The 22,330-nt window shown below is 47.7% G+C and overlaps 1 protein-coding gene across 2 annotated transcripts in view; it reads left to right on the forward strand.

Moving 5' to 3' along the window:
- Positions 1-22,330, forward strand: part of AGTPBP1 (ATP/GTP binding carboxypeptidase 1) — a 1,139,154-nt gene that overhangs the window by 530,046 nt on the left and 586,778 nt on the right. For both annotated transcript variants that reach the window (XM_086961295.1, XM_086961296.1), the window contains exon 9: positions 3,348-3,385. In XM_086961295.1, coding sequence (XP_086817421.1) covers positions 3,348-3,385 — 38 coding nt within the window. The remainder of the gene's footprint in view (positions 1-3,347; positions 3,386-22,330) is intronic.

Below are 22,330 nucleotides of genomic sequence, written 5' to 3' on the forward strand. Positions count from 1 at the left end.
GGGAGAGCGGTCCATAAAAGAACATTGTCAAGATGGATCGTCCTTTGTATAAAGATCTGCTACTCTTTGGCCGGTAAGGAACCTCCAGAGGGTATAAGGGCTCATTCTACAAGAGCTAAGTCGTCTACCTCAGCATTGGTTAGAGGTGTTCCTGTAGAGGATATTTGTAGGGCGGCAACTTGGTCTTCCCTCCACACGTTCGCGAAGCATTACTGTTTGGATGCTGAGGTAGGAGGGACGGCCACTTTGCGCGCTCTGTCCTTCAGGATTTCCTGGTTTAGAAGAGTGGACACCCTCCTCCGGGAGTGGGGACTGCTGTTGGACTCTATTCACAAGGTGAGGAATCCACACGGCAGATGTATCTATCAGAAGAACAAGTTACTTATCTTCGGTTACGCTTTTTCTGGTAGATACTATATCTGCCTGTGGATTCCTCACTGACCCACCCGCCTCCCCGTTGTCCACTCTTCTATGCCAGAGTTTTTGTAATGTATTGTATATATATAGCGATGTTAAGGAGTTGTTTTCATTGCTTTCTTGCACTTGCTTTACACTATGTGTTTCTCCTTGGCAATTGTGTGCTGTGTATACTATGTATATTTCTACTGTCATTGGTCCGTCCGTGTGCCTCGATGGCACGGAAAAAAGGGCGGAACTGATGTCATCACGCCGGCGTGGGCCTATTGTAGGCGTCGGTGACGTCAGCGGAGTCGCGTGCGATGCCGTGTCTCTATGACGTCCAAGTCCACGTCGGCGCAAGGCTACAAAAAGAATTTCCGAATGTTGCTGACGCAAGGATATTCACAAGGTGAGGAATCCACAGGCAGATATAGTATCTACCAGAAAAAGCGTTACCGAAGGTAAGTAACTTGTTCGTTTTGAATATGGGCACAGCGTCTGTTGCCGGTCACCCGCAGAGGTCTCTAATGGCTTCTGTCATGTCCCTGAGGCTTTCAGCATTTTCCCTATGGCCCTCCGCCACTGTGTTGGTCAACTCTTTGAAGCTGTCCTTAAAGTCCACCATTTTGTTCTTCAGACATACTAGCTTGGTTTGCATTGACCTTATGTTTTTTAATCGCAGGCGCTGCTCATTCACCATTGTGCCCTCCAGCCCAGCAAAGACAGAGGAGCTCTCTATGCAGAGTGAGCATACCTCAAAAAACAGACAAAGTCATCACCCATTAGGCTGTTTGGATGGTTACACCAAGACAATAAACCGTCTGAGCAATGCCGCAGCTGTCCTCTGCAGACGCACTGTGGCCATGTAGGTGGAAATGGCCCATTGCAGTTCTGATGTAGCCAGGGGATTGGTGCAGGTGACCACTTCTGTAGAACAGGTCCAGACAGCTAATATAGCCGGGGCAAGTGCACTGCGTGCAGGGGGCAGTGAGGAGGCCTCCAGTCTCAGCAGCATCACTGCCCCGGTGGAGACCAGACGGCGGAGTGCGAGGCAAGGTACAGCATTCGAGGCCTCATTATGGGAGGTCAGTGTATACACTGACGGTTCCATTGCTGTGAGTGCCCATAAAAAGTAGATAGTGATGTGACCAAGGCATGCCAATGGGTGAGGTAACCTGTGGCATGTGATACTCAGTGCAGAATGTTGTGCATGTTTATTTGAAATCCTATTTTGACATACAAATTTACACACATGTTAACATGATGATGGCTGTGTGCATACAATTTACCTGAGATTAAGGTGAATAAAACACAGTAGCTAATAAGTTATGAAGTGTGTTGTCTCAACTTTACTCACCCTAAAAATAATTCTGTGTGATTTCTGCACGACTTTGTCGGCCCTCTGCTGCCCTTGAACCGTCTCCAGCTTGCCATGCCCTACATTGCCCATCTTCATCATCTGTGTCTGGATCAGATATGTCTATTGGTATGCGTTTGGAAGTCGCAATGTTGTGCAACACTGCACAAGTGGCCACAATGTTACAGCATATCTCAGGCCTGTACTGCGGTGCATTTCCACTCTTATACAGGCAGCGGAACCTACTCTTCAGTAATTCAAAGGTTCTCTCAATCTTGTTGCGTGTAGTCTTATGCACAGCATCATATTTCCTTCACTTTGAGTTGCAGGATTCAGGTATGTGGTAAGTAGAAGGAGAGCACAGCATATGCTCTGTCACCTACAGGGTAAAGGGCAATAGATGAGTCACTGTATTGTTTCACCATATCCAGAGATTCTACCAGACTGTGTTACATGCATTTACCTAGCAGGTATCCTTCGCCAAATCCACCCCCAAGGACACGTGTGTATATATCACTGTGTCTGAATATGAAAGAATTGTGTGTACTACCAGGGAATTTTGCCACTAAGTCAGTTATTATGTTTGAGGCATTACATATGACCTGGATGTTCATTGAATGAAAGGTTTTTCTGTTCCTGAATATGTACTCATTTCCTGAGGAGGGACAAATGGCTACATGCGTACCATCAATGCACCCAATTACATGGGGGAATTGGGCTATCTGGTAGAAATCTAATTTGGTCTGCAGCAATTCCTGTGGTGTGTTGGGGCATCTAATTTAATGGCGTATCCTCCTGATCATTGCGTCCAAGAAGGCATTGAAAAAGCGCAAAAGTGCACTTTGGAAGACCCTTCCTCCTGCTGCTATCACTCCCTGAAGCTAGAAGGTGCAGTGCACATAGGCCTTGCACATGTGTGGGAATGGCTTAGTCCCCTGAGTATGATTCTGCAGAAGTGGATGAAGCTCAGCTATCAAGTGTAGGATTGTAGCGGAGTCTAATCTATGTTTGGATTTCTTCCTCTGTCTGCTGAAACAGTGTTAGGCGCCCTCTAAAAATGAGTTCTTGTCCATCCATTTTGAAACATTCTGAGGCCCTCTGGGTCTGTTTAAATAGTTTACCCTGGTTACCACCTGATTGGAATAGGTTGTAATTTACACGTGCAAAATTGAGAATTTTGTATCCTTCGCAATTTGCGATTAGTTCATACATTGGTCTGCGATTTACCAATTTGCGAATTCACAGTTTGAGATTTGCACGATTGGTATTCCCAAAATAAGGATTCAAATTTTTTACTATTAGCAATTTTGTAAATGTGAACCCTTTCATACATTCCGAAAGGCCATTTTGCATTCGCAAATGGGCGAATTTTGTCAATCGCACTGTCTGCGAACTCAAAATACTTTCATACATCTGGCCCTTAGTTGTTGTGTTGGCGTGCTCTTAACCGTGTATATCTGTAAACGTGTATAGAGATGCACTGTAAAATAATATATGAAAATAAGGATGTTGGAATGCAGTCTTTGTATTCAATTATGTTGTGCTCTTTTGGTTTACTAATAGATGCTATTTTCTTGTTACATATTCACAGGGTTTGTTTAGACACGCTTGCTGCTTTGCTGAAATCAAGTAAGTGCTGTAGTGACTTAAAGATCAAGTGTATTTTATTTAAAAACATTTAACTTCTTTCCAAATGTTGTGTTATTTTATGTGAAAAGGCATGTCTACCAATTTCAATTAATCATTTGTTTGTAAAACTGGTTGAGCCTTTTCAATGGTCAAATGATCTTTCTATTTTCATGCAGTCCAAGTATACTGGTGGCAATTGCTTTTCTGGGAGGGATGACGTAATTTGTTCTTCATATGAAAATGACTAAGTACTATATGAGCATCTATCAGCTCATGTAAACAACAAAGCAAGATAGTCTTTAAAATGGAAAGGTAAAGTTCAGAGAGGCGATGTGAATAATTAAAATAGAGCACTTGAATGTCATGCTTATAAATGTTTACCCTTACCTTAAAACGTTTTTGAGTGTTTTTAATAGCCCAAGAATGCCCTACACATTATTGCTGTTATTGAGAAATCACATGGTGTTTGACCCCAAAACACCTTTTTAAAATGTATCTAAGATCTTTTATGAGTCAGAAAAGTCTATGCAATTAGTAAAAGGGTGTATTTTTAAATCCATTGCGATATGCATGGGAGGGGGTGAAATGCATTCCTTTCCTGTTTGGGATTTTCAGTGGAATATGTCATTGGGTTGAGTCTGCAACTGCAGTCTGAAACATTTGATCAGTTACAAACCTGAAGTTGGTGTGGTATCTGATCCTCAAAGTGGGACAGCTTCTCATTTGAGAATCATCCCAACAGCCTTGGGGGGTGGAGGGCTGTAGGCAGAGTTGCAGTAAACACTGTCTTCTCCCCAGTGTGTTTCCAAAGTGGGAATGTTTTCTTTAAAGCAGCTTCTGTTCCTTCAACGTACATTATCTGGTCTAAAAAATAAAGTTTCCCATTTGGGAATGCAGATGCAGAGATGCAGAGATGGCGGCCTGCTATCCCTTCCATGCCTCCAACCCTGTATTTGAAGAGAGTCACATGGGGTGCAACCTGCCTAATTAGTATTCACTAGGCGAATTGTCTGATGACCTACGAAGGTACAATTTGATATGCGACCAATTAGTACATCAGTCACATTGCAAATTGTATTCCCTTCCGCAAACCATCTAGTGTACAAATTGAACATCCCTCGTTTGCACCTGGGAATAGAACATCATGCTGCTTACTGGCAAGTGCAGGGAGGTGTTATCCGTAATGTGGCACTATCTAAATGACATTCAGAGAGTTCAACAATGTGTTGTTCAAAACCATGTAGAAGATAAAAAGTAAAAACTAGATGCTGCAGTTTTTGGTAGCTTTTAATCTGCCAAATGTAGACAAGATCTTGCTTTTCCATCTATCCACCTGCTCTATTTGTATTTTTGAGCATTTTTGTAATTTTTGGTTGTAGTGAAAGGTAAGAGGGCTGGGGTAGTGGCGTTGGAGTGGACAGCTGGCACTGAGGCAGCCACAGTTACTCATTGCTCTTGTGCAAGCTCCTGACTTCTGTTGCTGTGATGGCGTCCAGAGTTAGAAAGGTGAGCAAGAGCTTTAGGAGTCACATTGATGCATTGATCAATACAGAAGAGCTTACTAGTGTCAGAACTGTTCCGAAATCAACAAGACTCAGAGCTAAAACAGTTAATGCAATCCTTTTGTGAAAACATTCCTGCCCTCCAGAAAGGGTAAAATCAAATCATTGGAGGATTAAGTGCAGTAAGAGGAATTCTAACATGGCTGCCAAAAAGCACATTAAAGATCCCCAGTCTAGCATGGCTTGATTTCCCTCTGCAGCTCAGAGTGGAATATTCAGTGTGTGAAATTCTACTCTGTGCTATTCACTGAGACAATTAATCTGATGGGAAGGATTATTTGAAGCTATGTTGTGTTAGTGAGGATAGTGACATTGTGTGAGAGCGTCGTTTTAGTTTTCTTCGTGTTGAGGCAAGTTAGAGCTGTGCTAGTGGAGAGCAATGTTCTTTTGTGAGTGTCCTTGTGGGCGGTTCTTAGGTTAAATTCTGCCCGTTTTTTGTAGTATTTCTCCATAGAAATTCTGGGCAGTGTTAGAGTGGAAACTAGCGTCACTATTCAGCATTTGCCTATTCACTCTGGTAGTGTTCACTGTAAGTTTTACAGGCAGTGCCCGAGTAGAGAATAGCGTCTTGACTTGGCAGCTGCCTAACACAGATAGATATATCCTTAGCACAGTAATGTTGTTTATCGATTAAGGCACTGTCGGAGCTGAGCTTATCATCAATATCTCTGCAGAAGTTTGTATGTATTCAAGTTTTAAAGGTGTATAATAAATGGCCATCAGTTGAAGAGTGTGTCTTAGTTTAAAAAAGAAAATTACCTCTGTAGTTTTCTCAACAGAGACTAGTGTCTCTTCCTGGCAGTAAATAACAGTTTTGAAAGGTGTTCCAGAGTGTCTTGAACTTCTGTGATATTGGAGGATAGCAGTGGTTACCAGATACTTCCCGAACTCCGACATCCCCAACTATTCAGCATTATCTCCTTGCAAGCTAAGTGTATCTTTTAACATATATATATAATTATATGTTCGAGGCAAATGGGCTGCAGACCACACACTATTGCATAGATCACCATCTGGTGGTGTGCCCGGATGATTACACTTTGTTTTTGTCTTGGAAGAGTCTTTGTCTGTTGGATGACTCCTCCTGTAGATCGTAGTGCACGTGGGCATTGACTCCATCTACAGATAGTTTTTTTCCGCCATCGTGCTCGGATGTGTTTATCATTCAGCCCGTTACCGATCTCTTTTCGACTTCCAGTCCTTCATCATACAATCGGTATCGTCTTTGACAGTAATTCCGGTTACCCGCGTCGAAGGAAGGCTTGCGCTTCTCGATTCCAGCGTTCGTCTGGGCCGTCGGGCCCAACTGTGCCATTGGGGCTTTGGCTCATGGAAAGAACACCTTTCAAGAAGTGCCCTTAGTGTGGACACAAATTCCCTCACTCTGATCTTCATGAGGTTTGCAATCTGTACTGGTCTCTAGAGCACGAGAGTCTAGACTGTGAGGCCTGCTCTTCGTTCCGGTCCATGAAGACCATCAGGGACCGTCTAGCTCGAAGAGTCAAGGTGCAGTCATCTTCATCGACCCCAGACCTCATCATAGACGAGGCTCCGATCGAGGTAGGGTCCGAAGAACAGCAGCAGGACGACATCGTTTCCGAAGCAGAGGATTCAGCTTCCGGAGCCGAGGAGCAATCGGAAGACGACGATCTTCTTCCAGCTGGTCAACAGGTAGTGAGCACAAGCGTTGACCCTGTTCACCTCCCCATAACGGGACAGGCTTTGGTTCCACCTCCACCTCCGGGTTCGGGTGCACAGCGACCAAAACCTTCCGATCCCACCTTCTGATAGATACATCTGCCAGTGGATTCCTCACTTTGTGAATATCCCCCTGCGTCAGCAGCATTCGGAAATTCTTTTTGTAGCTTCGCGCGGACGTGGACGACGTCATAGAGGCACGGCATCGCACGCGACTCCGCTGACGTCACAGACACTACAATAGGCCCACGCCGGCGTGATGACATCAGTTCCCTTTTTTCCGCGTCGTCGACGCTAACGGTTTTCTGGGATCGTACAGTAGCTTTGTAGTAACTTTGTTACTTTGTGATTATTTTCACTGTATCTTCGTCTTCTGTCGAGATGTCTTCGAAGAAGACTGGTTTTAAGGCTTGCGGGGAATGTGGCAAGACTATGTCCATAACTGACCCGCATGAGTGCTGCGTCTGGTGTCTAAGCTCCGACCATGACGTCGAGGATTGCCAATCGTGCAAGAAAATGACTCCGAAGGCCCTTCAGGAGAGAGAGACAAAGTTCCTCGTTGCGAAGCTTAAGAACAAGAAAGAAAAGAAGACTTCAAAGTCTCGGTTTCGAGGTCTAGGTCTCGATCAAGGTCGAGATCGGAGTCGTCATCTGCTCATGCTTCAAAGTCTTCTAGGAAGAAGCATAAGAAGAGGGGTCATGAGTCACGTCATCACTCAGGAAAGGACTACAGTTTGCGACCGAAGTCGCAAGTGAGGCTTCTTCGAAAGGAAGTGGAGGTTTCGGCGTCGGAAGCTCAGGACACAGATGGTGAGGCTTCGCGTCCGAATTCGCCAGGGTCACCAAAGCACCAACCGAACCCTTCTCCGAACCCGTCTAATCCTTCTGGTCGGGAGGATGAAGGTGAGGTGGAGGAGGTTGGTGATGATGAGGTGCAAGTGCCAGCGGGTTCGTCGACCTCGGTGCTGCAGGTCGAGGAGGAGGTCGACGTCGTGATGACTCCGCCTCCTCGAGAGCAGCCAGGTGGACCTTATCCAGCCTTCCCGGCTCCTGGTCAGGATCCATCCCAGTTCCTAATGCAATGTTCGGAGTTTACTCCATGGCGATGTACCCCTCTGGTGCACCTGTTGGTCCCACGGGTCCTATGGCATTCAACTTGGGCGTTCCCCAGGCTTATGCTCCTACGCCCTTCATGCCTTTTATGCCGGCTCTTACACCGCAATGGCATTTTCCGACGCCGCGAAGCCTTCGACGCCGAAGCCTTCGACGCCGCACCAGTCGACGCCGATTCCATCGACGCCGGTGCGCACGACTCCGAGGCAGGATTCTGTTCGACCTCGACTTTGCCCGTCTTCGGGTTCGATGCCGGATCCGGCCCCGGCGGAGTCGGTTCCGGATCCGTCAGCTTCGTTTACTAAGGAAAGGTCAAGGCGTGAAGCCCAGAGACTTCTGGAGGAAGAAAGGTATCAGTTTGCTGATGTTGAAGAAGGGGAGTTACAGAATTCTGATGATCCTTTTGGTGACCTGAGAGAGGCCAGTGGGCTTGAACTGTCTCCTGAGTGGGATTTGGCTTCTGTGTCAGATGTACCTTCCAAAGATGTGATGCCATATCACGTTGTTATTAAAAAGGCAGCAAGCTTATTGAATATCACTCTGCCCACTACGGAGTATAAGTCTAATCTTCTAACAGAGGTCCTTCACTCACCTTCTTCAGTTATTGAGCCAATGCTGCTGTTTAATGATGCTTTGGCTGAACCCATCTATGAGGTCTGGAAGAAGCCTTTGACAGCTCCAGCTGTTTCAAGGTCTGTGGTGAGGAGGTATAGAGTTGCACCCAATGACCCAGACTTTTTGTCAACACACCCTCTGCCTGAGAGTCTGGTTGTGCAGGCTGCCTGCTCGAAGAAGTCTGTAGGGGCCTTTCCGCAGGTTCCTGGGAAAATGGAATCCAGAAAGCAAGACCAGGCGGCCAAGAAGGTCTTCTCTTCAGCCAGTATGGTGTTAAAATCTACCAACGCACCTTGTCTTATGGGACGGTACATCCATGCCTTGATGGATTCCGTAAAGCAGTTAGTGCCAAAAATTCCTGAGGTGGACAGAAAGGATTTTCAGGAAGTAATTGCGGACACTCAGGCTGCTGCGAGACAAGTGATACCGAGTGGGCTGGAAACTGCTGATTCGGTGGCGAGAATCATGGGCTCTTCGGTGGCCGCTAGAAGAACTGCGTGGCTAAAAACATTGGAGTTTTCTGCAGATGTACAGTCTGCTTTGATGGACTTGCCATTTGATGGCTCAGGATTCTTTGGCAAGAAAGCTGACGCTGCCTTGGAACGTTTCAAAGATAGTAGGGCCACAGCAAAATCTTTCGGACTTCAAACCAGGGGTACTACTGGAAGGCGCTTCAGAGGATTTGGAAGATCTTCCTTTCGTTCCTATAAAACATGGGTACTCACAAACTTTCTCTAGGGGGCCAAATTTTCAGTGTGGTTTATGTCAGAGGGCCGCACTGGTGGGGGCGGGGTCAGTGGGGGAAGGGGCGGGGCTAGAGCAACAAGAAAAAAACTGTGACCATGAGGTTGATCACAGGTCCCCGCAGCGGACGCCTTCGTCCACTGAGCCACCAGACCCGGCATACACACATCTCTCTCTCTCTCTCTCGTTCTTTCTCTCCCTCACTCTCTCTCCCTCCCTCTCTCTCCCTCTCTCTCCCTCTGTCTCTCTGTCTCCATCTGTCTCCCTCACTCTGACTGTATCGCTCCCTCACTCCCTCTGTCTCACTCCCTCTCTCCCTCTGTCTCACTCCCTCTCTCCCTCTGTCTCGCTCTTTCTCTCCCTCTGTCTTGCTCACTCCCTCTCTCCCTCTGTCTCACTCACTCTGAATGTCTCACTCTCTATATCTCCCTCTCCATCTCTGTCTACCTCTCCATCTCTGTCTACCTCTCCATCTCTGTCTTCCTCTCCCTCACTCTGTTTCCCTCTCCCTCAGTTTTCCTCTCCCTCACTCTGTTTACCTCTCCCTCAGTTTCCCTCTCTCACACTCTGTTTCCCTCTCCCTCAGTTTCCCTCTCTCTCACTCTGTTTCCCTCTCCCTCAGTTTCCCTCTCTCTCACTCTGTTTCCCTCTCCCTCAGTTTCCCTCTCCCTCACTCTGTTTCCCACTCCCTCAGTTTCCCTCTCCCTCACTCTGTTTCCCTCTCCCTCCTTCCCTCTGTCTCCCTCTCTCCTTCCCTCTCCCTCCCTCCCTCACTCTCCCTCACTCTCTCTCTCTCTCTCCCTCCCTCGCTCTCTCCCTCCCTCGCTCTCTCCTTCCCTCGCTCTCTCCTTCCCTTGCTCTCCCTCCCTCTCCCTCGTCCTTCCTCTCCCTCGACCTCCCTCTCCCTCACTCTCTCCTTCCCTCGCTCTCTCCCTCCCTCGCTCTCTCCTTCCTTCGCTCTCTCCCTCCCTCGCTCTCTCCCTCCCTCGCTCTCTCCTTCCCTCGCTCTCTCCTTCCCTTGCTCTCCCTCCCTCTCCCTCGTCCTCCCTCTCCCTCGACCTCCCTCACCCTCACTCTCTCCTTCCCTCGCTCTCTCCCTCCCTCGCTCTCTCCCTTCCTCGCTCTCTCCTTCCCTCGCTCTCCCTCCCTCTCCCTCGTCCTCCCTCTCCCTCGACCTCCCTCTCCCTCACTCTCTCCTTCCCTCGCTCTCTCCTTCCCTCATTCTCCTTCCCTTGCTCTCCCTCCCTCTCCCTCGTCCTCCCTCTCCCTCGACCTCCCTCTCCCTCACTCTCTCCTTCCCTCGCTCTCTCCCTCCCTCGCTCTCTCCTTCCCTCACTCTCTCCCTCCCTCGCTCTCTCCCTCCCTTGCTCTCTCCTTCCCTCGCTCTCTCCTTCCCTTGCTCTCCCTCCCTCTCCCTCGTCCTCCCTCTCCCTCGACCTCCCTCTCCCTCACTCTCTCCTTCCCTCGCTCTCTCCCTCCCTCGCTCTCTCCCTCCCTCGCTCTCTCCTTCCCTCGCTCTCCCTCCCTCTCCCTCGTCCTCCCTCTCCCTCGACCTCCCTCTCCCTCACTCTCCTTCCCTCGCTCTCTCCTTCCCTCATTCTCCTTCCCTCTCCCTCCCTCACTCTCCCTCCCTCACTCTCCTTCCCTCACTCTCTCCTTCCCTCACTCTCTCCTTCCCTTGCTCTCCCTCCCTCTCCCTCGTCCTCCCTCTCCCTCGTCCTCACTCTCTCCTTCCCTCGCTCTATCTCTCCCTCGCCCTACCTCTCCCTCGCCCTCATTCTCCTGCCATCACTCTCCTGCCATCACTCTCCCTCACTCTCCTTCCCTCCCTCTCCCACTCTGTCTCTCGCCCTCCCTGTCTCCCTCCCTCCACCTTGCCCGTGTGTGCCCGGGCTGAGACAGCTTCTGGGCAGGCACACCCACAAACACAGCCTCACCGGAGCACTTCACACGTCTTCAAAAGACACTTCATATGTTAATGAGGCTTTGTCACCTCTTAGCCCCCCTGCAGCCCCACTCTGACTGCGAAGGGAATCGCCCGGCCCCCACAGAGCAGCAGTCTGAGTCGCGCTGCCGCAGGGGTTTTTGCTGACACTGTAAAAAAAAAACATTTAAACACGGGTACATGTCTGCAAGGTCCGCGGGCCGCCAGGGAAGGCTTGCCGGGCCGCCCCTGGCCCGCGGGCCGTACTATGAGTACCCGTGCTATAAAACATCGCAGCAGCAGCCACAACAACAGCAAAATACGCTGTATAAGTCCTATAGAGGAAGATAACGAGCTCGTCCTAGAGGTCGTCAAGCCTCCTCCTCTTCCCCTTCCCAGCCCCCTGCCACCGCAGCAAAGCAGCCCTAGATCCGCCATTCCGGATCATGTGGGCCCAGTTGGGGGCCTGCTTACCCATTTTCTACGAGATTGGGAATTGATTACCTCAGATCTTTGGGTTCTCAATCTCGTGGAGAATGGGTATGCTCTTCCCTTTCGGGAATTTCCCCCAAATTACCCTCCTTGCCAGGGTTTTTGTTCGGAGGACCATCTGCTGCTCCTGCAGGAAGAAGTCCTGGCTCTGTTCAGAAAGGGTGCGATAGAGGTGGTACCAGAGCACGAGAGGGGTCAGGGGTGCTACTCCCGGTATTTTCTGATCCCCAAGAAGGATGGCAGACTTCGTCCAATCCTAGATCTCAGGATCTTGAACCTTTACCTGAAGCAGGAGAAGTTCAAGATACTCACCCTTGCACAGGTTCTTCAAGCGCTGCTGGAAGACGACTGGATGGTGTCGATCGACTTGCAGGATGTGTATTTTCACATCCCAATCCTGAAGTTGCAGTTTGCGGTCCTTCCGTTTGGTCTTACTACTGTGCCTCGAGTCTTCACCAAGGTGATGGCAGTGGTGGCTGCGCATCTCAGAAGGTCGGGATACCTGTATTCCTGTATCTGAACGATTGGCTGAACAAAGCAGAATCTCCAGAGATAGTGCTGCATCATCTGCAGGAGACAACTCAGTTGTTGCACAGGTTGGGTTTTTCGATAAATGTACCCAAATCTCACCTGGTGCCCTCCCAGCGCAACCTGTTCATAGGTGCGGTACTGGACACTACTGTGTGTTGTGCATTCCTTCCTTCTCAAAGGATTCGCGACATACAGGAAATGATTCCTTTGTTTTTCAATGGAGCGGTCGTTCCAGTCCTGAAGGTCCTTCACTTGCTCGGTCTGATGGCTTCTTGCATTCTGTTGGTCCACCATGCACTCTGGCACATGAGGGCACTCCAGTGGTGCCTCCGCAGGCAGTGGTATCAACACAACGGAGATCTCAGGGAGTAAGTGAGGATCTCCAGAGAAACTGCAGCGGATCTGACTTGGTGGGGCGTGGAAAGACTGGATGGTGTCGCTCGACTTGCAGGATGCGTACTTTCACATCCCCATCCTGAAGTCGCACAGGAAGTATCTCTGTTTTACGGTGGGATCACAGCACTTTCAGTTTGCGGTCCTTCCGTTTGGGCTTACTACTGCGCCTCGAGTCTTCACCAAGGTGATGGCAGTGGTGGCGGCGCATCTCAGAAGGTCGGGGATTCCTGTATTCCCTTATTTGGACGACTGGCTGATCAAGGCAGAGTCGCCAGAGAGAGTGCTCCATCATCTGCAGGAGACAACCCAGTTGTTGTACAGGTTGGGTTTTTCAATAAATGTACCCAAATCTCACCTGGTGCCCTCCCAGCGCAACCTGTTCATAGGTACAGTACTGGACACAACTGTATATGTCGTGCATTCCCTCCTCCGCAAAGGATTCGCGACATACAGGAAATGATTCCTTTATTTTACAATGGAGCGGTCGTTCCAGTCCTGAAGGTCCTTCACCTGCTCGGTCCGTTGGCTTCTTGCATTCTGTTGGTCAACCATGCACGCTGGCACATGAGGGCGCTCCAGTGGTGCCTCCGCAGGCAGTGGTATCAGCACAACCGAGATCTCAGGGAGTCAGTGAGGATCTCCAGAGAAGCTGCAGCGGATTTGACTTGGTGGGGCGTGGAAGGCAACCTGTCACAAGGAAAGCCTTTTCATCTACCTCCGTCAGTGGCCACAGTGATAACGGATGCATCCACTCTAGGGTGGGGTGCTCATCTGGGGGATCTGGAGGTCAAGGGTCTTTGGTCTCCAGAGGAAAGGTTGCTTCACATCAACCTTCTAGGGTTGCGGGCGATACGTCTGGCACTAAAGGCCTTCCCCCCTTCCCTTCGCGGTCAGTCAGTCCAAGTCCTGACGGACAACACGACCGCGATGTGGTATGTCAACAAGCAGGGAGGAGTAGGGTCGCAGTGTCTCTGCAGAGAGGCTCTGCGTCTCTGGTCCTGGGTTCAGGACCATCAGATTTGTCTGATGGCAAATCATCTGGCCGGAGTTCTGAACGTGCACACAGACAGTCTCAGTCAGCAGTTCTCTGCCGACCACGAGTGGAGGCTTCATCCGGAGGTAGTTCGTCACGTCTTCCGGATGTGGAGAACTCCTCGGGTGGACCTGTTCGCCACTCACGAGAATGCTCACTGCCCGTCATTCTGCAGCCTCTAGTTTCCGATGCAGGGAGCTTTGGGGGACGCGTTTCAGTTGAGTTGGGACTCGCGATTCCTTTACGCGTTTCCTCCCATACCCTTGATTCCTCGGGTTCTGAGGAAGATTCGCCAAGGCCAGACCCAAGTCATATTGATCACCCCAGATTGGCCAAGAAGGGTGTGGTATACAGATCTTCTCCACCTCTCCTCGTGCCCTCCGCTCCGTCTCCCTCACAGGGCAGATCTCCTCTCCCAGATGGAGGGGCATGTTCTACACCCCCACCTCCAGACCTTACCCCTTCATGCCTGGAGATTGAACGGGGTAATCTGATTTCCTTTTCTCTTCCGCACGATGTGGTAGATGTCATCTTGTCAGCCAGGCGTGACTCTACCAAGTCCATTTATTCTTATAGATGGTCTAAGTTTGTTGCTTGGTGCGGGGAGAAGTCCGTTGACCCTTTAAGGGCTCGTTTGTCCAATATACTTCGATTCGCACTTTCTTTGGCCCAGCAGGGTTTTGCAGTGGCAACTATCAAAGGTTATTTGTCGGCCTTGTCGGCTTTCCTTTGTTTGCCAGACCAGCCCTCTTTGTTTAAGTCTCCTATTGTTTTGCGTTTCATTAAGGGCCTTACAAATACATTTTCTCCTACACCATTTATTGTACCTCAATGGGACTTGAACCTTGTTCTTATGTATTTAATGGGTTTACCTTTTGAGCCTTTACACACATGTCCCTTGAGGCTTTTGTCTTTCAAGACTGTTTTTCTAGTGGCAATTACCTCGGCAAGGAGGGTAAGTGAGCTTCAAGTTCTTAGTTCTAAGCCCCCGTTTTTATCCATCCATGCTGAAAGAATGGTTCTTAGGACCAGGGCTGCTTTTCTGCCTAAAGTGGTTACTCCTTTCCATCTGGGGCAGTTCGTTACCCTCCCTACCTTTTATCCTCCCCCTCACCCTTCCAAGGAGGAGGAAAGACTTCACCGCTTGGACCCTAAGAGGGCAGTGAGCTTTTACCTGGACACGACACGGGAGTTCAGGTTGGATGACCAGCTGTTCGTAGGCTTTGCTGGCTGCAAGAAGGGGAAGGCGGTGCACAAGCGCACGCTCTCGAGGTGGATCTGCATTAAGATTTGCTACGCCCTTGCTGGTAAGGACCCTCCAGAGGGTATAAGAGCTCACTCTACTAGAGCAAAGTCATCAACATCTGCTTTGTCTAGGGGTGTTCCAGTTGAGGACATTTGTAAAGTGGCGACTTGGGCCTCCCTCCATACTTTTGCGAAGCATTACTGCTTAGATGCCGAAGTGAGGAGGGAGGGCCACTTTGCGCGTGCTGTCCTCCAGGATTTTCTGGTATAGGAGAGTGGACACCCTCCTAGTGGGAACTGCTGTGGGACTCTATTCACAAGGTGAGGAATCCACTGGCAGATGTATCTATCAGAAGAACAAGTTACTTACCTTCGGTAACGCTTTTTCTGGTAGATACAGTATCTGCCTGTGGATTCCTCACTGACCCATCCGCCTCCCCGTTGTCCACTCTTTTATACCTGAGTAACTGTAACGTATTTACTTTGTTGTCAAGGAGTTGTTTATTTCAAATGTTTTATTGCATTTGCTTCACACTGTGTGTGTTACCTTGATATTTGTACTGTGTATACTGTGTATATGCCTACTGTCATTGGTCCATCCGTGTGCCTCGAAGGCACGGAAAAAAGGGCGGAACTGATGTCATCACACCGGCGTGGGCCTATTGTAGTGTCGGTGACGTCAGCGGAGTCGCGTGCGATGCAGTGCCTCTATGACGTCGTCCACGTCGGCGCAAAGCTACAAAAATCATTTCCGAATGCTGCTGACGCAGGGGGATATTCACAAGGTGAGGAATCCACAGGCAGATACTGTATCTACCAGAAAAGCGTTAACGAAGGTAAGTAACTTGTTTTTCTGGCTCGGCAACGAAGAATATAAAAAAGCCTCCAGTCGACTCGGGCTCGAGTCAGTCTGTCGGTCCCGACAAGCAAAAGGTCCTCAAACCAAAATAAACGCCTGCACCGAAGCAGCCATCGGCGCCGAAACTGGTTAAGCCGAAAAGAAGCTTAGCACAGGAAGACATTCCCAAGTCTGCCGAACCGAAGACCACTCCGGTTCCGAAAAAAGTCGACCTGAAGCCTGCTACAGCATTGAAACACACTTCGGCTCTGAAGGTTGATAATTCCAAACGCAGTTCGGGAACAAAGATTCCGGATCCAAAGAGCGCAGATCCGAGAAAGACCAAGTCTTTGGAACGAAAACCAAAATCTGCTCCAAAGACCATAGACACTGTAAAACCTAAGCATTTCGGTCCCAAACAAGATAAATCGGCACCGAAAAAGGATTTTTCAGCAGAAGAGCTTTTCCAACCAGACCCAAAGCAAAAGACTCTTCATATTAATCCAACGACTGGACATGTCATTACAGTGCCTGAAAAGAGGAAAATGGACTATCCTAAACCACCTCCAGTTCCTCTCAAAAAGCATGCTCAAACTTCTCCCATATGAATTCTTTCACCATTAATAGAGACACCAGCAGATATTTCCCCAGTACACTCACCATCCTGCAAACATAGCATTATACCAAAGGATGATATTGATGAAGACAATTATTCACCTGGGGTATCTAAGTGAGCATCATATAGACGACACAGATGACCCAGACAATATTCCTGGGCCATCAGATGATCCCTGGGAGGATTATAATGCGCCAGATGCACCAGATCTGCCACAAGATGACGCATACCCTTCTAGACCATCTCTTCCAGATTACACAGCTCATTCATAGAGCAGCTACATTTCATGGAGTAGACTTACACACAGATCCAGTGGAAGAGCACTTCCTCATGGATACACTACTGTCGTCACATAAAACCACAACCAGATTTCCAATACTTAGTGGAGTGGTGAGACATGCACCATAAGTATTAAAAGACCCCGTCAGAGCCAGGGTAATTAACCCCAGACTGTAAAAAAAGTATAAAGCTTATCCATCTGACCCAGCATACATCAAAGATCAGCTGCCATTAGACTCATTGGTAGTATCAAATGCGAGAAAAAGAGCTACCTCGCAGACAACAGGGGATGCTCCACCCCTTGATAAAGAGTCTAAGCTTTTAGATGCTTCAGGGAAACACACCATCTCACAAGCAGCCAATGTCTGGAGAATTGCTAACGCTAAAGCTTTGTTAGCGAGATATGATCGAGCTCATTATGATGAGTTAGAATCACTCATGTAACACTTACCAGAGCAATATAAGACCAGGGCTTCTGATCTAATACAAGAAGGCAAGGTTATTCCGAATACCTCAATCCGCTGTGCATTAGACACTGCAGACACAGCCTCTAGAGCAATAAATACGGGAGTACTGCTGCGTAGACATGCATGGCTACGCATCTCTGGTTTCAAACCAGAAGTACAGGCAAGTATTTTAAATCAACCCTTTGCCCAGCAACATCTCTTTGGTCCAACAGTTGATAGTGCACTAGAGAAGAAGAAAAAAGATACAGATACAGCAAAATCCATGGGACCTTTACAAACTCAGACCCATAGAGCGTCCCTTCGTCGCTCCTCATATAGAGGCGCATCTAAGGGGTTTCAAACTGACAACACCTCCTCTTCTTATAAAGCGCCCTCCCAAACCTCACCTAGTAGAGGGTATTACAGAGGAGGATATAGAGGTAACAACAATAAGGGCAGAGGCAGAGGCAACAACAACCGCAATGCCTCTACTCCCAAACATTGACTTCCCTTCCATCCTCCCGACCATTCCACTCCTGTCGGGGGGAGATTACAACAGTTCCTACCTGTCTGGAACTCCATCACCACAGCCAGGTGGGTAAGACAAATAATTCAGTCAGGGTATTGCCTGGAGCTCACTTCAACTCCTCCAACAATACCACCCAGACAATGTCCCATGTCACAGGAACATCTCATACTTGTAAGACAAGAGGTTGCATCTCTACTACAAAAGAATGCAATAGAGAACCTGTCCCAGAACACCATCAAAACACAGGAGTTTACTCCCTATACTTTCTCATACTCAAAAAGGACGGGTCCCTCGGACCTATACTAGATCTAAGGCCCCTGAACCTGTACATACAATCCGACCATTTCCATATGGTCACACTATAACAGATTCTGCCGTTGTTAAAACAAGGCGACTTCCTTGCCACATTAGATCTCAAGGACGCTTACTTCCACATTCCTATCCATCAATCTCACAGAAAGTACCTTCGATTTGTACTAGAAGTTCAACACTACCAATTCAAACTACTCTCTTTCGGAGTAACTACAGCACCTCGAGTGTTTACAAAGTGTCTAGCAGTAGTAGCAGCACACTTGAGAAGGGACAACATTCATGTCTTCCCATACCTAGACGACTGGTTAATAAAATCCAAGTCATACCACCAATGTGTACAGCACATGCATCAGACCATCATCCTGTTGCACAAACTAGGATTCACAGTAAATCAAAAGAAGTTATACCTCCAACCATCCCTAGCTCAATAGCATCTAGGTGCCAAAATAGATACCTCCAAAGCAATTGCATACCCAAATCTTACAAGGATTCAAAGTATGCAAGCTCTTATACAAAAATTCCAGCCACAGCACTCACTACCAGCTCGAGTGTTCATGCAATTAATAGGAATGATGGCATCTTGCATTTTCATAGTACCATACGCAAGACTACAAATGCGCCCCATACAAGAGTGTTTGGCAAGTCAGTGGAATCAGGCTCAACAACAAATAACAGATCTGGTGGTGGTAGACGACCGGATATATCGCTCTCTGCAGTGGTGGAACACCAAAAACCTTTCCAAGGGCCGGCCATTCATAGAGCCTGTTCCACAGGTAGTGCTAACCTTAGACGCATCTCTCACAGGATGGGGAGCGCATATAGAGAAATACACAGTACAAGGTACATGGACACCGCAACAAAAGTAACTCCACATAAATCATCTGGAGTTGTTAGCGAGTTTCCTAACTCTAAAATCGTTTTACCATTACCTATCAAGCAAGACTGTACGGGTCTGTACAGACAATACGACGGCCATGTATTATATCCAAAAACAAGGAGGAACACACTCCTTACAGCTCTCCCAGCTGGCGCAGAGCATATGGAGGTGGGCCATTCCTCAAAAAATCTTTCTGTTAGTGGAACATCTGCCAGGAGTTCACAATCAAGTTGCAGATCTGTTAAATCATCAAAGACAACAGATACACAAGTGGGAACTTCATCTGCAAGTTCTTCAACCATTCTTTCACAAGTAGGGACAGCCAGATATCGATCTGTTCTCCACACACCGCAACTCCAAATGCCCAAGCTTCGCCGCCAGATACCCACACCCATTGTCCAAAGGCAATGCAGTATGGATGAGTTGGTCAATCAAATTTGCGTACGCTTTTCCACCTCTCCCACTAATTCCATTAGTGGTACGCAAGCTACAGCAACATTCCCTCACATTGATTCTCATAGCACCAACCTGGGTAAGACAACCGTGGTATACCACACTACAAGAGCTATCAGTAGTACCTCATCAAAAATTAAAACTCTCTCAACATCTGCTGACACAGAACCATGGAGAGATCATGCATCCAGACCCAATATCTTACATTTCTAGTACTCATTTTTTTCTTATAAAAAGGAAAATGCTACTTGCCAGTATGCATCTGTTCTTGGCCTGTATGGCTTCAGAATCACACACGCCCACCCGCCTCCCCCGCTACCTATATCTGTTCCAGTAATATCTTAATTAGATACACAATACATAGACATCCTTATCTATACTCATACAACTCCATCATTTGCCCAATGGCGAAAACAATCTGAAGAGGAGTTGATGCCCATGCGCACTACGATATACAGGAGGAGTCATCCAACAGACAAAGACTCTTCCAAGACAAAAACAAAGTGTAATCATCCAGGCCCACCACCATATGGTGATCTATGCAATAGTGTTTGGTTCTGCAGCCCTACATGCCTAGAACAGATGCATACTGGTAAGTAGCATTTTCCTTTTTATAAGAAAAAAGTCAGTACTAGAAATGTAAGATATTGTGGTAACATATAAAGAGCAGTATAAGAAAGTAACTTACCTGTGGTTTAGTTGAGTTTGAGAACTTCTTACAAAGCCATTATTTTCCTTAATTCCTAAAAATTCAAAAGAGAGGAGAATTAGTCAACTGCTTGCACAGATTACATATAACTCAATAACAATAGAAGAGGGGCAATGTCCTGATTGACTCTGGGTATGTAAACACACACATATGCACAATACTCTGGCCCAGGCAAACAATAGTTTGTAATATTTTAATATATTTATGTTGTGTTTCCTTTCGGTTAACTCTATTGCAACTACTAAATCAGTGCATCAATACTAGTGTGCCTGCCGGAAGATTGGGCACAAACAGAGAGAAGGAAGGGGACCTGAGAAGACCAGGCAGTCTCTTCTTAGCCCCATCCCCTTCAGTACATTCCAGCCAATTTGTGTATCGGTTGGTGGAGCGGACTGAGAGTGGCATTGAGAATTGTCAACATTCTGCTCCTGTGCAGGTTATTCAGCTCCTGACACCTAGGACTGTGATACAGATGGGAGTTCAATGTATTTTTCAGCAATGGATTTGTCATAGATCACAATCTTAAATATACGTTCAAGGCATATGTGGCTATAGATGTATCTAGTGTTGGGTCTGAATGATTGCAATTTGTTTTTGTTCGAAGAAGTTTTTCTTGCCACAAGTCTGTGTGACTCCTCCTTTTGGTTATACTGCACATGGGCATCAACTCCATTGTTAGATTGTTTCTTTCCACGGACTGGACACTTAATTTGTACTATTGGTTAGCATAACCAAATATAGCCAGAAAACAAAACATTCTAACAGTAGCCCAACAGTTTCAGAGTGGGATCCAAGTTACAGTCAGGACACTCATGTGCCTTTTAGGCATGAGGGCATCTTGCATCCCAATAGTCCCACATGACCGTATACTTTTAACACTGCTGCAAGTATGTCTCTCACGTCAATGGATACAGTCACAGGGTCAACTGCACGATCTAGTGGTGATAGACAGCCGCACAGATCACCCTCTGCAGTGGTAGAATTCACAAAACCTATCCAAAGGGCAGCTGTTTCTAGACCCAGTTCCCCAAGCCATTCTCACAGCGGATCCTTCCCTGACAAGTTGGGTAGCTCACATTCAAGATCTTACCATTCGGGGTGTATGGGACTCCAAAAACCAGACTCTCAATATCAATTACCCAGAGCTTCAAGCTGTTCACCTAGCATTGGAAGCTTTCCTACCTCACCTAATACACAAGGTTGTCCTAATCCCGTAGAACAATATGACATCCATGTACTATCTACAAAAACAGGGGGGACTCACTCTGCAATTATCACACCTAGCCCAGACCATACGGCGATCACAACTTTCATTTCCTAGAAGAACACGAATCAGGGACAAGCAATCAACTTGCAGACCTCCTCAGCAGGACGCAGCAACACATCCACGAATGGGAACTGCACCCCAAAGTCCTTCTACCATACTTTCACAGGTGGGGGTTTCCACAAATCGACTTGTTGGCAAACCCCAGAAAACGCAAAATGCCCATACTTTGCGTCCAGGTTCCCACACCCACTGTCCAAGGGCAATGCTCTATGGATGAACTGGTCAGGAATATTTGCCTGTGCTGTTTCACCTCTCCCACTACTTCCATTCATGGTCAACAAGCTCAGGCAAACCTCCCTTACTTTAGTTCCGATAGCTTCAATCTGGGCTCATCAACCATGGTTCACCACACTACTGAATCTCTCACAGGTTCCTCATAAGACTCTTCCCCTCTTCCAGAATCTTCTCGCACAGAACCATGGCTAAATGAGGCATCCCATTCCCAAGGAAATGAACCTTGGCATAGGGCTCCTGAAGTCATAAAATGTGGGTATCTAAACCTACCACAACAATGTATGGATATTCTTAAAGAAACTCATAGGCATACAACTAGAAAATGCTACGCTGTCAAATGGAAACAATTTGTTCCCTACTGCCAGCGTCAAAATGTAAACCCTTTGAATGTACAGGTACAAACAATCCTTTGCTATCTGCTGCATCTTTAAACCTCAGGTCTAGGCTATACTTCAATACTCTTATACCTTGCTGCCATTGTACCCTATCTGCATCTTTATTCAAGATACCAGTAATTAAAGCATTTATGGAGGGACCTAAGAGTAATTCCCCCAACACTTCCACCAGCATGGAATCTCAATATTGTACTAACAAATGGTTGGATGGTTGACGGTAGATCGGACCCAGCATATAGGGTTGATAGATTAGCCATGGGAGTGAAAGGTCCAAGGGAAATCCTATACATGAAACAAGTTGGCAGGGACCTCCTAAATCACACGAAAACAATGGTCAAAGCATGGACGGCTGCGACAAAATACCTGGAATGGGAGGACAGACTCACAGAGATGACACCCCTCTAGACGGGGGGCTTTGCCAAATGGATACTACTGGGACTAGAGACCCTAGGAGACATATGGAGAGATCGGGCATATATTATGTTCACTGACCTACAACTGGAATACGGGTTGGGGAAAGGGGAGTGGTTCAGATACACCCAATTAGGGCGCGTCCTGAAGCAACATTTGAGCGAAG

Source organism: Lissotriton vulgaris, chromosome 3_1 (genome assembly GCF_964263255.1).
Source record: "Lissotriton vulgaris chromosome 3_1, aLisVul1.2, whole genome shotgun sequence".
In the NCBI taxonomy this organism is placed as follows: domain Eukaryota; kingdom Metazoa; phylum Chordata; class Amphibia; order Caudata; family Salamandridae; genus Lissotriton; species Lissotriton vulgaris.